Below are 16,798 nucleotides of genomic sequence, written 5' to 3' on the forward strand. Positions count from 1 at the left end.
AGATTGGATTGTGAGGGGGGTTAATACACTCGGTGACCTATATGAGGGTGGAGTATTGAGACCTTTTGAAAATTTGGTTGGTCAACATTTTGGCATTCCCAGATCTCAGTTTTATAAGTATTTACAGCTTCGCCACCTACTCTGCACTATTTTTGGGAGTGGCACACACCCCCCTAAAGCGGCAGGTGCTTTGGGAGAGGTGATTGCTGCTTTTGGAAAAGGCCATGAAGCATCAGTGTATTACTCCCTACTAATTCAGAGTCTGGGGGATGGAGCCTTGACTTCTCTCAAGAGATTATGGGAAAAAGATTTGAATTTGGTATTGGAGGATGGAGTGTGGACTAAGATTCTTAAAAATGTCAAGTCTGTATCTAGAGATTCAAGGGTTCACCTTATGCAATTTAAGATTTTACATAGATTTTATTGGACACCCTCTAGATTATATAGGCTTGGTCTTAAAGACACACCCACTTGCTGGCGATGCCAATCAGAAGTTGGAGACACTACCCATGTCTTTTGGGGGTGTGTTAAGATCCAGGAGTTTTGGTTGAGGGTTCAGAGGTATTTGTGTGATGTTTTGAACACTCAGGTTTTGCTTTGTCCCAGACTCTGTATTTTGGGTGATGGGGCGGTCATGCATTTAGGGGATAATCACATAAAAAATTGGGTTCTGACCAGTCTCATGATCAGCAGGCAAGTAATTTTAAGGGGCTGGAAGTCAAGTGGAGCACCCTCTTTTTCGGAGTGGTGTGTGGAAATGGGGAGGGTAGCTGCATTTGAAGAGGCGGTAAGTAGAAGGCTGGGGTTTAGGGACTTATGTGTATGTATGTGTATGTGTATGTATATGTGTATATATATTTATTTTTTATTTTTTTATTTTATTTATTTATTTTTGGATTGTGTGTGTGTTATGTGGGACCACAGGGGTGTTCGTTAGGGGTCAGGGTGGGATTGTATTAGTAGGGTTTAAATGTAAAATGCAACACGTATATATTGATTCTTTATATATGTGTTGAGTTTTTTTCCACTGTCATGTGCATAGGAATCAAAAATGTTAATTACAAAAAAAAAAGGATTTGAGTAGATTTTATTTCTTTTGAAGACTAATTAAAAAATATCGCATGACATGGTCTTGGATAATGTCTTTGCGAACGACTGTACAGATGTAGGTCAATTTGAACCAGCTTGCTAATAACTCGGTGTGTTCATGTTGACTGATCTTATTTGACTGAACGGGAACTAGCTGACGGCCTCAAAGTAAGTGGAGCTCCAGGTCACACCTACGATGACGTGGACCAAGTTTTCCTAAAAGTTTGCCCTGTCGAGCTGTTACAAACTCAAAAACTACTTTGTTTTGCCAGATTTTGTTCTAAATTATGTCACACACACGTTTACACACTGTGAATACTGAATTATTACAATGTCACTGGTAACTGAAAACCAATGCTTCAATGACACTGCATCCATGCCCCTAGGTGTCCAAGACCACATACATTACCGAGAACACCTCTAACACAGACAAGATTAGTAAGCAATTTTATCACACTAAAATCAAGTTAACATGTATAATTTTTACGTCTATCCACCTTATTTTGCAACTCGGAAGTAAGCAGCGGCTGCATTTCCAGCGAATGTGACAAAGTTCCGCTGTCATTCACCACAATGCAAATAAACAGGACAATAATACCAGAATTTAGTGATATGGGCTTATAAATTATTACAATCACAGGATGTACAGCTGAATGATGTTCTAATGTCACATAATTTTTTAACTAACACTCTTGTCTCCATGTAAACCTCCATTCATATGCACCTGCATAACCTCCAATGACACCTTTATTTATTTATTTATTTCCAAAGGCGATGTTTCATAAGCCATGCTGAGTGCGAGATCTGCGTGTCAGTTTACTATACACCGCTAAGAGAGAATGCTCTCTGACAAGAACGGAGAGTAAAATGCGTTTATTATTTTGCCAAGATGAAATCAGATGCAGTTTTGGTGCAAAGAAAGTTGAAGCAGCATTTGCCCAGCAGATTTCTGCTCTCTGCTGGTTGTGTAAAGTTTGTGGAGGCGTGTCAGATGGTGCGGATGACTGTCCGTGTCAGCGACTTATCTCTCATTCATTCTGCCAATGCAACAGTGTGATAAAACAATGGCAAAATGCGATATACGTTAAAATTATATGCACACAAAACCAATGAGTTCATGAAAATCATAATTAATGATAATAATATGACGACATATATTGCCAGCCTGTAATATAAAGCAGCATAATGTAGCATTTTTGTATCGCTAAAATAGCTGGAAGTGGCTTATACCGGAAGTGGTCCACATTCTAGGTTGATAATGGTGGCGCCCTAGTTATGCTGAAAAATAAGGTGGATACTTTTGAAAAAGTATGTATTTTTTTATGTTTATGGACTGGACCCATTTAGTTTCATTGTAAGTACCTTATTATAACTGCAGTTTTTGTTTTTTTAATAAACAAGGGACGATTCAAAATGATTTTTCGAGGTAATCAACATTTTGCTGCAAATGCTGTTAACTGAGCTCAGCTTGCACTGAACCCAGAATATTAACATTATATTTGCCTGAACAAAAGACAAAAAATTAATAAGTACTCACCTGAAAATGACAATCAAATTACAATAATTGCTTTTTATTTACAATTATTGTCAATTATTACAATTATTAAACTGTTTCAAGATCTGTACAATCCTTTAGGTAAAATCTAATTAGCTCTTCCACTTTTCATTTTAAATGGTACTTTATAGTCAGTTTTTATCCAATTCAAGAGATCTACTATTTAGGTTTCCTAATGCCCCATTATGTTTTTGTCAGTTTGATGGCATGAGTGAGCTCTGTTGACACTGTATAACATTTTTATGATTGGCTTCGCATAGAGGAAAAAAGCAGTCTGACATGATTTCAGTGATTGAGCCAAGGGGAGAGTTACAAGAGATGTTTGGGTGCTGTGCTAGTACTAGAGAACACAGATGTGCACAAGCCTTCAGTGCAGTCACAGCATGTAGGAGGAGAGACCCCAGTTACAACAGGCGTTTTTATTAGATACGCCAGAAATAGAAAGCGAATGGAATAACCAAATATTTTTTTCTTGTTTCGTTCACTGGAATTGTGTCAATAATTCCACTCCGACATGTTTGTGGCTATATCGGGGTGTCACTAAGTAGTTTTATACACAAGGAGCCAATCAAACACTGTCACGTACTGTTCTCATATTCAAAACATCAAAAGGGACACCCACCTGACAATGATCAGAAATACACTGTTACTATCCCAAGCCAAGTCACCGACGTAGAATTTGATGCATCATACATCATGTAACCATGTGGAAGAGAGAAGGGCTGCTTGGAACAGGGGCGTTCCATAAACTCTATCTAGAGCTAACAGTAAAAATAAGAACTCCACACCGCTTGGGTGAATGCATAGATTTGTTTGCAAATATAAAATGGGATGATGAAAGACATGTCAACATGCACTCAACATTTTTCATCCCTTCAGTTTTGTCGTAAAATTTTGTTATACAATAAGTAAAGACTGGCTGATGAAACCTATATTTTTACCAGAAAGATGCCCTGTATTTTTGCAGTGCTGTGGATTTTGATTATAAACATACTGTAAGAATCATGCAGCAAGAACATCCCATAGTTTTTACAAGTCTTTCAACCTGTCTGTGAAGTCTTTGAAGCAATTCCTGGAAACTTCACGCTGTTTACACATCATAGATGTGTGATTCACATTCAGATCCAAATTAAATTATCAAACAACTAAAAGGACAAATCGTAAATGCTGCTTGGAATATACTGATATTCAAAAAGCATACTGTACACGTGCTTACAACATTAGTCTCCCTTTTGAAATGTACATGCTGCTTTAAAAGCAAAGTTACATGTATGTTGTTTTAGGGGTTAGTCACTCCAAACATGTTTGTAGTAGAATGCACGACTAAAAAGTGACAATTATCTAAGGTCTGTCTATCACAGGTGATGATGAGTAAAGGAAACCCCATAACAGCTCTTGTTCTTCCATGGCTACGTGGAATGTGTGAACCACTACTCCACAAACACAGCTGTCTTTAAAGTAGCATAAGTGATGCAATTTAAATCATACCTGATTTTGTTTGTTTAAACTCGGGTATAGCAAACAACTTGTAAATATCACACTGGTAATACACGTTTCTGAATAACTACATGCTCTTTTGTACATACTCTTTGTAACCTACCCTTAAGGCTATGTTAATATAAACGGATTAGTACTTGTGAGGTTTTAAGCATATAATACAATAACTTACTTTCCTACATTTGTGTAGTGCATCTTTTCACAAGAAGTGAATTTCAACAAAAAAAGCAACAAACAAGTTGTTTCTCACTGAAGCAAGTTTAGAAAGCCAACAAAGTCACACAGGAGATATACTTATCAATTATTCTGCCATTCATTTAGCTGGAATTTCTTACCAAACTTGGTTCGGCGTCTAAAGTATGAAAGAAGAAATGCTTGGGATCTTTTCCTTGTCTTTAATGCCTTTGCGAGATTTGCTCTTTCCGTAGTTGGTTTTCCCACCTCGCCTGCGCCATGTCGACAATGAAAGTGGGAATATGGGACGTCACAGGCAGGAAATACCCTACTATGGTGTAGGTTTGGCGTCGAATATTCAAGAACTCTGACTTCACCATTGGAAGAGTCCAGCGCAACCTAATTAATATTCAAGATACTGCCCTTGGCCATAGGACGGTTACCAAGCTACGTCGTCGATATCTAATTAATATACATAAGCTAGGCCATCGCCATAGTACAATTCGTAATTCTTCGACGACTCCTGACTACAGCGAACATGTCGCGAATTGATTCTGCATGGAGAATTCGCACTATAAGTTTCTGTGTGGTGGCGCCAAATTAGACAATGAAGAAACGCGACATTCCTTTTACCACTTTATTGACCATACTTTTTATTGTTTTATTCTGGCATTTTAAGATTTATGTTTTGAAACGGTGCTGTTTCTCTTTAGTCAGTAATTTCGTAGATGTCAGAAAACAGTTGAAACAAGTCGTACCGTTAAACGCCAACTGAACAATTTCGGCTTCTATAGACCTTATGAACGCTAGCGCCATCCTTGATTTTTAATGGGAATGATAACGAGGCTGTGAGGGATATGCTGTATAAAGCTCCTAGATCACATCTGATTTTCCACAACTCATGTTGTCCGGAGTTCTTTGTATACTGAATGTTCTTGGGCAGATGTTTTATCAATGTTTTGTCCGCAGAACCAAAAACTCTTTAAACTGCAGTACATATATATACACAGATCAGCCACAACATTAAAACCACCTGCCTAATACAGTGTAGGTCCCTCTCGTGCTGCCAAAACAGAGCCAACCGGCATTCTCACCACAATTGTACAGAGCGGTTATCTGAGTTACCATAGACTTTGTCAGTTCGAACCAGTCTGGCCATTCTCTGTTGACCTCTCTCATCAACAAGGCATTTCTATGCACAGAACTGCTGCTCACTGGATGTTTTTTTTTGTTTTGTTTCTGGCACCATTTGGAGTAAATACTAGAGACTGTTGTGTGTGAAAATCCCAGGAGATCAGCAGTTACAGAAATACTCAAACCAGCCCGTCAGGCACCAACAATAATCCATGCGATTATCTAATCAGCCAATCGTGTGGCAGCAGTGCAGTGCATAACATCATGCAGATATGGGTCAGGAGCTTCAGTTAATGTTCACATCATCTATCAGAATGGGGGAAAATGTGATCTCAGTGATTTGGACCTTGGCATGATTGTTGGTGCCAGATGGGCTTGTTTGAGTATTTCTGTAACTGCTGATCTCCTGGGATTTTCACACACAACAGTCTCTAGAATTTACTCCGAATGGTGCCAAAAACAAAACAAAAACATCCAGTGAGCAGCAGTCCTGCAGATGGAAACGCCTTGTTGATGAGAGAAGTCAACAGAGAAAGACCAGACTGGTTCGAATTGACAAAGTCTATGGTAACTCAGATAACCGCTCTGTACAATTGTGGTGAGAAGAGTACCATCTCAGAATGATGTGGGTTGGCGCTGTTTTGTCGGCACGAGGGGGACCTACACAATATTAGGCAGGTGGTTTTAATGTTGTGGCTGATCAATGTATACACAACAGTTAGATCCGGTCCTTTTAATCTGATTGGACAAGAGTCGCAAGACACGTTCCATGAATACTGATGTCTCAGAACATCAGTACTCAGACACTTTACTGTTTGTATCACTCCGCTTGTGTTTGTGCCATTCTAAACTGAAGTGTAAGAGCAGTGTAAGTGTGTAAAAGAGCTAGATGTGTGTCTTTTAATTTTTCCCTGTGACATTAAAGATTTTAGCCAGCAGGTGGCGACAAAAGACTATTTTTATGTGTTATGAGCCGGTTAAGTTTAACATGAATTGAGTCAGTGCACGTCAGTCAGTGAGTGGTTTCTTTGAAGTCATCTGCAATGTTTCTCACTCCATGATCGCTCGGATTACTACTTCTACATTACAGCTGGGAAATACTGTTAAACTTCAGCATTAAGGATTATCACAACTGAGAGACATAACAGATGGAGTAAACAAAAACATAGTCAAGGCGCTTACTTTTTACCGCAGTTTCCGTGTTGGAAGATGATGTAAATATTCAACATGGTGGAGGAGAGAACGGTTTCTATAGTGAATGACTCTTGCGCACCAGGTACTGCAAAATACTCAGGAGGGACCCCTGCCCGGGCCGCTTAGACAGCTATTTTTACACAGAAAAAAATAGGATGTATTTTACCAGAATTCTGTTATCTTTATCAAGCTGACTAACACAGCACTACTGATTGGAAGTCACAAAAGACGCAGGTAATCGCACAAGCTCAGTCACACTCTCTCTCTCTCTCTCTCTCTCTCTCTTTCTCTCAAACACACACACACACACACACACACATCCTTATTTCTCCAATGACTTGTTAGAAACAGCCTGAACCGTCATTACTAGTTCTAATGTGATGTTTTTGAATTAGTAACAGAGGCTTGTGGTCATATTTTGAACTAGCAACGGCAGATCCTGATCCTTGGTGTAAGAAAGTAGTTCCATGCACAAATGCATTTTTTTGTGACAGTTCTTAGTTTTTCCTCATTTCTTTATTTACTTGTTCTTTGAACTGTTGTATAAAAGCAATATCACACTCACAATCGTGCTGTTTGGCCCTACATCAACATGGCTCTGATTACCTGCGGCCGAATCACAGCCGTGCTCATGTAAGATGAGAATCCAGCAAGAATCCAGTCTGTTATTTTAGTTTGTTTTGTGACACTCAAATAAATAAATAACTTTAAGATTTACACATTTCAGTTCCATAACAGAATTCAAATTGAATTAATTAATCTTTAATAAAAAAACAACTTTTATTAATTACATTTTGTTAAACATTATATAGTTCAATTTGATGGGATTTTGTTATGAAATTGAAATGTGTGTCTTAAAAATAGGTTAAAATATTATTGTGTGTAAAATGAGTGTGAAGATAATATTGTTTATCATGTTTATAAAGTTGTAATAAATGTTTTAATTGTACAATACATTTTTTTATGGCAAAACTGATACTGATTAACAAACTTAATTTAAAATAACTTAACCTAACATAATATAACAAAGTAGGCCTACTAATTATTCAGCAATTCAGACTTTGTACTTTAGCAATGTGCATTTACAATATTGCATAAAAGTTAAAAAGCAAATAATGATTAGCAAATTCTCATAAAGCTAAAAAAAAAAAAAAAAGATACTAAATAATCATTCGAGCCGTGTTCATTTTAGTATTAGGATCTGTATATCTGATTTCACAAGACATCAGGAGTAGAAATCAGATTTGACAGTGTCAATTTATAGCTCTACATCTAATTCAAGCAGAGATTAAATTCTTTAACTTCTCATCTTTGAGTTTTCTTAAAAAGTCCCACCAGAATATATGCTGCAGAATCTAATAGTCTTGATATAGGGTACACCGGGCTAAAGGCACCCCTTAAGGAAACTGTGCTTTTTTTCTTGTAACAAAATGTATCAAGGTAAAAAAAAAAAAATTATTTAATATTGATGGAGCAATATAATTTGAGTGAAAAGAAATAACGGAAGGTTTTTTTCGATTAAAATTCAGTTTTTTAAAAAATGTGGTGAGGGAGCCTTTTACACCACACTTGGGGTAAAAGGCCCCTAGGGGGTTTAAAGTGATATCGTGTAGATACTGTGCAATAGTTATAGTGCAAATTTGAGACACCAAAACACTTTTTTGAGTGACAAATTAAGATGCTTACTCAAAATGACTACTTAAGAAAAAAGTCAACCATTTCCTGTTAATTTCAAACACATTTGGCATTTCATTACATCTCAAGTATTCTATAAACAAACTAATCTCTATTATGATTGGATGAGTCAATGTGAGCCCACTTTGAACATTTTTCATAACAAATCTATTCACCCCACTTTAAAAATTGTTTTTGTTTAATAGGGGGCTTTAGCCCCTGCAACAGGGGGGCTTTTTACCCCAAAGACTATCCTTTCACTTATTGGACAGTTATTGAAAAAGTTTTGATTTGAAAGACCTTAAAACTGAAAATGACAAATAAGTATTTTGTCTCAAAAGAAATGTGTTAATTTCAGGGATTTTCATTAGCTACATAAATTTGCAACATTTAAAAGAATATTACAAATTAGATCAACTTGCCTCAAAATCAACCTTTAAACATTACATGCAAAGATATCATGGATCAGGAATATTTTGCAGTGTACAGTGACAAACAGGTGTTTAGGAAAGTGCTGTGGTAGTTTTTGATGCTAGTGTTTTGGGAGAAAATAAAATCAAAGGAGCCTTTTACCCCGGGGAGCCTTTAGCCCTGTTGTACCCTACTTAATGCTGTATCCAAAGAAGCCTAAAGTTTTAGAGTACTACATGGCCTTTGAGAGGCCTCTCCACCTTCACTGTGTTTGGATCACACTCCAACATCTCTCTGATCCATTCGTCATTCAGTGCACCTTCAATGAATTCCTCTTGACTGATTATGGCTATAGAGAAAGAAAGAGAACAGAAAAGAATGATATAAGCAGATTCACCATCAGTCTTTTCCATAACTGTCACTTGCTGCTAGTGTAGTACTATCATCCTCAAGAGTGGGTGAAATGACTTTTGTAAGTTAAAAGAGGAGTCTGATACCATGTAGCTTACCATTGTTATCTTTGTCCAGCCGTACAAATATCCTGTTGGTGCACTCTTCAGCAGTCATTGGATCACATTTGGTCAGTGAGGCAGCTACACTCATCTTGTACACAGCCTGAGAAAAGGCAAGACACACCACAAATTCTGATTATATATTGCCCTCTTGTGGAGCATTGCATTTCACTTTTTCATTGAATCTAGAATTTGCTAAAAAAAAAAAATAATAATAATAATTATTGAATAGCAAGGAATACTGTTCTTAAAGTTTAGTTATATACCTGCATGATTTCAAGCATCTCTGACCGTGTGATGGCTCCATCTTTGTCTTTGTCAAAGAGTTTGAAGGACCAACGAAGCTTCTCCACTGAAGAGCCCTCAATCAACATGCTGATAGCCGTCACATATTCTCTGAAGTCCACAACTCCATCCTGTTAAATGTCACACCCTTTATAACTATTTAAAATATCCTAAAGAATTGCTAATGGAATTTCTATCATAATTTGGAGCTAATCTTTAAAGGGATGAAATACGAACCCTGTTATCCTAGATATAATTGTTTTTAGAATTTCAATGAAATCTTAAAGGATCTTACATGATTCTTATAAGATATTTAATTCCATTTTCATTCCTTTAAGATTTTTTCCACTAGTGCCACATATATTTAAAGGCCTAACTGTCAAATGAATAAAAATGACATCTTTTTAAATCTGCACAGAATTTAACTGCGTAGACCACAGTGCATGTCAGGAGTAACAGTGCAATGGCTCCTCCCTTTTCAAGTTGACAAGCCTTAAATACATTTCGTAAAGGTTGTGTGAAAAATGTTTCTACTTCAAACATCAGGCTTAAATCATCACATGTGTCAGGCCTCAAAGCTTCTGTAGTTTTTGAGCTCTGCAATACCCCATTGTTATCTAGCGTCCGGAATATCTGCTCTGCATACTCCGCTGACTCTTTTCCCACGGTTCCGTTACAGAAGTGACGTCTGAACTCATGGAGGGTGATCAGCCCACTGGGACACTCGTTCAAGAATTTCCTGCCAGATGGGGAAAGAGAAATAGAAGTGGATAAATATAATGATATGTTTTTTTTTTAATCTAAAGTCTAGTTTTAGGCTACAGATATTAATCAATAATTGTATTGCCATATTTAGATCCTAAACAACTGATCTATAGATTATTTGTGTTAATATCTGCGCTATAACTTGTAAATGCATAAGTCAGTATGCCAGTTTCTAATTGTCTTATATCTCATTATTATACATGTTTTTTTGATGACAGCAAACTAAGAAGATGAGAATATTCTTTTCCCTGTAATAGTTCCACAGAAAGTATTGCATTGAACTAAAGGTTAACCTTGGGGTTAGTGTTGTAAAATACTGGGGGGCAAAATTGCACTGTTCACTGTTCTGATCGCCCCAGCTATGTCATGCTGTTATTGTGAAGGGCCTTAGGAGTGGTGTAAATAATAATAAAAATAAAAAAACCTCACACAGTAAAATGGATTTACATAAATTCTGACCAATAAAATTAATAAATACAAATAATTATTAAATAAGGTAAAAAGAAAGTAATATTCAGTCAGGAGGCCCAGATTTCTTAGCTGCTGCCCTGCTGTATCAGTTTTTAGGGTTAATTATCAAAACACAAAGTATAACCTACATACATACATTGTTCTGTAAAACATATTTGCCTCCCTCACATGAGGGCAAAAGCACTTGGCTACTGAAAAGTGTGTCAGTATATTCCTAGAATCCATCCACATCCAAGGTAAAATCCTTTTTTTATTTTGCAAGATGGCGGCGCGTGCACAATGCGAGGCTCTGCGTCTCTCCAGTATTTGCAAATTAGTTATTATTTACATATATACAGTACATAATGCTATTTGCACTTCTGATTAGATGCTAACTGCATTTCACTGGCTCTGTACCTGTACTCTGCACAATGACAATAAAGCTGAATCTAATCTAATCTAATCTAAAAGAATAGTACAAATTCCAAACACTACAAATCCTTATTGAAGACCTTGTGTGCTATCAACTTTATTTATAGGATGTTTTATAAAGCACAGCTAAATTATGCACAATGATAAAAATAAAAAATCCAATCGAGAGCAATTGTCTTATCATATACATCACAACAGGAAATGTAACAGGGATAATGTTGGCAACAGTAAAAAGTCAAAGTAAAAAAATTAAACAAGCAGATGACCTACTTATTGCACATAGAGTTCATATGGTTTTATATTCCTAGTTGGCATTTTACAGCCTACGATAAAAAAATAAAAAATAAAAAATAAAAAAAAACCTAGATGAGATGACCCATCCTACCATTTTTAATAGCTATATAAGCCTATTATCTCGTATAATAAGCAACAAGGATAGGAAGATGTCCCTTAAAGTAGTGTACTGTGAGCTATTTTTCATAAAAAAAATTTAAAAAAGCATCCTGATAACATGGGAGGGTTTTGTCAAGTAGAATATTGTCTTTTATTATCCGAACTCCCCTAAAGACTGAGTATCTACCAAGTTAATATTTTGCAAACTTACCTGAACCATTCATAAAGCTCGGTGACATAGGTACCACCTTTTCTGCAGGGTAAGGTTGAAGCCTGTCCCATCTTCATCAATGCAACAAAATTAACAACCACACTGACACATTTATAGCAGAGCCCATCTTACTTCTCTCTCACTTAATCATTCTTACCCAGGCCTTCCTGCATCTGTGAAATTAAACACAAGTAATCTCCCCATGGGAGGGCCGCAGGCAGGTGGGTGCCACACATTTAATTACATCAAAGACACCTACATTCAGTGACACATGAGCATGTCAGTATTATTATTGTTAATAAAAACAATATGACAGCCTTTTTGTTAACTGAAATAAAAACATATCAAATGCGTTCACGACAAGTAAGCTAATAAAGCAATTTCGTCCCAAATCAATATTTAATGCCCATTTACATTTGGCAAGTTGGCAATAAAAACCAACAGAACTCTGACACAAACCAGAGGTGAAATTAAGCTGTTTTTGGGGACTCTGCTATTTCTTAATTCTCAAGTAAAAACATACTTTCAATGAAAATCAACATTTCATGCCCACTTATTTAATTTATTTGGTAGGTAGCCGTGTAATAAGCGGGAGAGAACATTAGCCTGAGTATTATGGCTACCTACCAAATAAATAAATAAATGGACATGAAATATTGATAAATTATGTTATTATGTGAGAGAACCAGCCTAAGCAAGTTGGCTGAGTTTAGCTGGTTGCCCAGACTGGTCAGTTTTATTTGGTCAGGTTATGGGAGACCAGCCTGCCCAGCTAAAAAAAAGTAGTAATTTCATAATTTCAGAGCAAATCAATATTTTGTTCATTTATTTGGTTAGTAGCCATGTAATAAGCGGGATAACGTACAGTCAGCCGCTTATTATCGCAAAATAACCCCCTTCAGGTTGACACAAGATCCTGATCATCCTGTTGGGGTTTATTTTGCAATAACAACCGACTAACTGTACATTATCCCTTACATACTAGACCGCGATAACGCACATAACCAATCAGAATCAAGAATTCCAGAGAGCCGTGTAATAAATTAAAATATTATCTATTATAACATTGTAAACCTTTACAACCTGCCTTTATTAAACATGGATATGCCACAATATATTAAATACTAAAATAAAAATAACTAAAATATAAACACATACACACACGCTGGGTTTTCATGTTTTGAGGACTCTCCATAGACATAATGGTTTTTATACTGTACAAAATTTATATTCTATCCCCTAAATCTAACCCTCACAAAAAACGTTCTGCATGTTTACATTTTCAAAAAACATAATTTAGTATGATTTATAAGCTGTTTTCCTCATGGGGACCGACTGATTGTCCCCACAATGTCAAAAATTTCAGGTTTTACTATCCTGGTGGGGACATTTGGTCCCCAAAAGCTTGATCTTAAACACTGAAAAAAAATAAAAATAAAATAAAAATAAAAATAAATAAATATATAAATACTAAATAAAAATAACTAATTGAAACAAATTGAAAAAAAAAATAAAAATAAAAAAAATTCTTTTTTTTTTAACTATTATAACATTGGTTTATGTTTCATGAAATCATGAGACTTTGTATGTTTTTTTTTTTTTTTAATCCAAGAAGCACTTCATATAAATCATATAAAATTATGCTTGCAGTTCCATATTTTTCTTTACAAGTATCTAAAAATGTGTGTCAGCGGCTTGCAACCAGAGTTGTTCTAGTGACCTAGTTAAAAGATAGTAAAAACCACTTTCTGCATGTAACGGAAACATCTTCACAAGCTCAAGATTATTCTCAGAACTCTGAATGGGGACATGCATAAAAGCAATCAAAGATGCTTGCTGAAGATTGTGGTTAACCAAAATAATTATAATTTAAGTCAGCATTGTTCTCACTACTGATTTAACCATAATAAACTGGAACAGTCTAATCTAAGTAGTGTGGAGAAGTGTTAGATTTCCTCTCTCGTAATGTCACCAGACATTGCCCTGTAAGCATTTCTGTGATAATAATTGGTTGTCATACACTAATACACAAGACCACAATGATTTACAGGAAACTAATGTTTATTAAAGACTCATGTCAGCCTGAAGAGATGAAGTCTCTGCGCCAGACCAGACCTGTTGACAGCAGCAGCAATTTCATACAAATGCTTTATAACAAAAGGGGAAGGAGATAAGCAAAGACAAAGGGGGGCCTGCCTGAACAAGACCTCCATTCCATAACAGCCTTTTTCAAAGGCTTTGACAAAGCGACATGGTTTTGCATGCATGCAGATCTGTGGCTTGACCCAATGGCTGCTCCCCGACCAAGATACTCATGGAAGTGAATCATAAGCCATGACCCAATAAGACCCCAGTAGATGAACAGTCTTCAGAGTATCAGCACCACTCTCATCACACACTCAATACAGACAGAAATGAAGGAAAACAGAACGAAGAACTTTGTTTGTCTTATAAGGCAAAAAACTTTATCCAAAACCCTTGGGTAACTAACAGAAAAAAAAAAAAAAAAAAGATAAGAAAAGGGTTCACAAAAAAGGCATGCATGAATATAACAGGAACAATGCAAACTTAAGAAAAATTCTGTTTAGGCTACACAGAGACATGTGAAATTAGGACAAAAGCAGCAGAAGGGGAAAAGTTCTGTGCTTCCACATTAAGTACAGTACTTGATTTCTGCCAAGTGCAATTACAGAATGACCAAAAAGAACATAGTAACATTAAACACCAGTGACACTATGAGGGGGAGTGAATGCATAAAATGCAGATTTCAATGAAACCTGAATAAAAAAAATTAAATAAAAATTTTCTCTTTACATTTTTAGGACCAGCCTGCAGTTATGGCACAGCTCAATTCTTGAGTGGACAGAGCAGCCGTTCTAAATCTTAAAGGATATTTCCGGGTTCAATACAAGTTAAGCTCAATCGACAGCATTTGTAGTGTAACGGGAGCCAGCTGGTACGTGATAGCTGTGCGGTATGTGTAAATAGCTTTGTGGGGCTGTAGCCTTTAGCCTCCGTTAGCTCACCCACCTCCAATGCCCGCAGATGCTGGTTCGAATCCTGCTCGGAGTGGGTCGAGCAGGACCGGTAACAGTGGTGACCCGGATGGGAGTGAGGTTTAGGGTGGTGAGTTTAACGGGAGCCAGCTGGTACATGATAGCTGTGTGGTATGTGTAAACCTCATCTCCTGGCCTCAAAAAGCACACTAGCGACTGACGCTAGAGGCTGTAGCCTTTAGCCTCCTCGTTAGCACACCCGCTTCCCATGCCGGCTGACACCGGTTTGAATCCCGCTCGAAACGGGTCAAGCAGGACTGGTTACAGTAGCATAATATTGATTACCACAGAAATTAATTTTGACTTGACCCTCCTTTTCTTTAAAAAAAACAAAACTTGAGGTCACAGTGAGGCACTTACAGTGGAAGTGAATGGGGCCAATTTTTGAATGTTAAAATACTCACTTTTTCCAAAAGTATAGCCACAAGACATAAACAATAACCATGTTAACATGATTGATTTACGTGTGATAAAATCACTTATTACAAAGCTCTCTGGAATACTTGATTCTGATTGGTCAATGGCACTATCCAGTGGTCAGACATTGCAAACATCCGGGGATTTAGATGCATCGGACCGATCATTCGTGTTCTGCGAGCCGTCTCTCCTGCTTCTTGGCTCACTGTGCGATTTCTACAAGCAAGCTAATAAAATAATTTCAACTCAAATCAATGTATCATGTGCATTTATTTATTTATTTGTTAAGTAGTCTCAGAGGCGTAGATTCCGGGGGGGATGGGGGGAGGTAAGTAGTCTTGTAATAGGCTGAATAATGAGGAGTCAGACGGTCAATTTCACAAAATAAACACCTACAGAACTCTGACGCAAACTGAAGGTTCATTTCAGATGTTCTGCGATTTATTAATTTTCAAATTACATAATTTTAATGCAAATCAATATTTTATGTCCATGTATTTAATTATTTGGTTAGTAGCCATATAATAAGTGGGATAATGTACAGTAAGCTGGTTGTTATCGCAAAATAAACCTCCACTTTGCGTCGGGGTCCTGATTACCCTGTTTATTGTGTGATATCAACCGGCTGACTATACATTATGCCTTACTTACTAACTTTTTCTATGTAAAGTTATAGCCAATTTTACAACTTCGTTGCCATGACAATAATGGCAACAAACCCTAAAATGACTGTAAAAATTTCAATTAAATCAACTTTACAGCTCAAATAATATATATATATATATATATATATATATATATATATTTACATAATTTAAGTGCTTTTATACAATTATAAGCTTCACATTTTTGCCTTTAAACCCTCCAAAAATTGGCCACATTCACTTCCACTGTAAGTGCCTCACTGTAACACAGATTTTTTTTTTTTTTTTAAAGAAAACAAGTCAAAATAATTTTTTGTGGTAATCAACATTATGCCAAAAAATAATGTTTATTAAGCTTAACTTGTATAGAACCCTGAATATTCCTTTCAGGCTACAACTGCCCAAACAAAACCCTCACTGTCCATCTTACCAGGATTCTGATTGGCCAATACATCTAACCATCTGTATGACACAAGCCTTTTCCTAGTCACAAAGCAATTACAGTTGATCCCATTATATTTCAGTCACATTTAAGGAAATTCCCCTTTGGATAATATGGGATGTTTGGAAAGCCAAGCGAATCAGAGACAGAGGGATCATGGCAAGACATATTCACGATAAAAATCAATAGTGTGCACAGTCATCTTGCTGTATTTTATTTCTCTAAGGGAGTACATGCAGTTGGATGGGGCGGGTTGGTTCCTCCCTTCACGAAAGCTCTTTGCAGCATGAGACAGAATAGATAAGACAATTTTTTTTTTTTTTTTTTTTTTTTTAAAGCAGCTCACACCATCATCACAGAATTACAGGACATCTGACAACACAGGGCAGCTAAGCGTTAAAGGGATAGTTCAATCAAAAATAAAAATTCAGTCATCATTTACATTCATTCAGTTCCAAACCTG

General features: G+C 36.6%; 2 protein-coding genes across 9 annotated transcripts in view; both read right to left on the reverse strand.

Annotated features, from left to right (window-relative positions):
• The window catches only part of LOC127417368 (liprin-beta-1-like), a 69,229-nt gene extending 64,615 nt beyond the window's left edge, over positions 1-4,614 (reverse strand). For all 8 annotated transcript variants that reach the window (XM_051657364.1, XM_051657362.1, XM_051657357.1 and 5 more), the window contains exon 1: positions 4,477-4,614. The gene's annotated coding sequence lies outside the window, so the exon portion shown is untranslated. The remainder of the gene's footprint in view (positions 1-4,476) is intronic.
• Positions 4,615-8,680: 4,066 nt separating this feature from the next.
• si:ch211-245j22.3 (uncharacterized protein LOC563798 homolog) lies at positions 8,681-11,847 on the reverse strand. The gene is made up of 5 exons (XM_051656905.1): positions 11,777-11,847; positions 10,132-10,264; positions 9,507-9,656; positions 9,238-9,343; positions 8,681-9,077 (listed from the first exon to the last, which is right to left on the reverse strand). The coding sequence occupies exons 1-5, from the start codon at positions 11,845-11,847 to the stop codon at positions 8,953-8,955; spliced, it is 585 nt and encodes a 194-aa protein (XP_051512865.1). The 3' UTR covers positions 8,681-8,952.
• Between the last annotated feature and the right edge of the window lie 4,951 nt (positions 11,848-16,798).

Source organism: Myxocyprinus asiaticus, chromosome 26, assembly GCF_019703515.2.
Source record: "Myxocyprinus asiaticus isolate MX2 ecotype Aquarium Trade chromosome 26, UBuf_Myxa_2, whole genome shotgun sequence".
In the NCBI taxonomy this organism is placed as follows: domain Eukaryota; kingdom Metazoa; phylum Chordata; class Actinopteri; order Cypriniformes; family Catostomidae; genus Myxocyprinus; species Myxocyprinus asiaticus.

What these genes read in the sequence shown, in the direction of transcription:
- si:ch211-245j22.3 (XM_051656905.1), bottom strand. Translation starts at nt 11,847, where the DNA reads ATGGGACAGGCTTCAACCTTACCCTGCAGAAAAGGTGGTACCTATGTC. An exon ending in GGACGCTAGATAACAATGGG is followed by an intron (nt 9,657 to 10,131) that starts GTATTGCAGAGC and finishes GACATTTAACAG; the next exon opens with GATGGAGTTGTGGACTTCAG. An exon ending in GCTGGACAAAGATAACAATG is followed by an intron (nt 9,078 to 9,237) that starts GTAAGCTACATG and finishes CTTTCTCTATAG; the next exon opens with CCATAATCAGTCAAGAGGAA.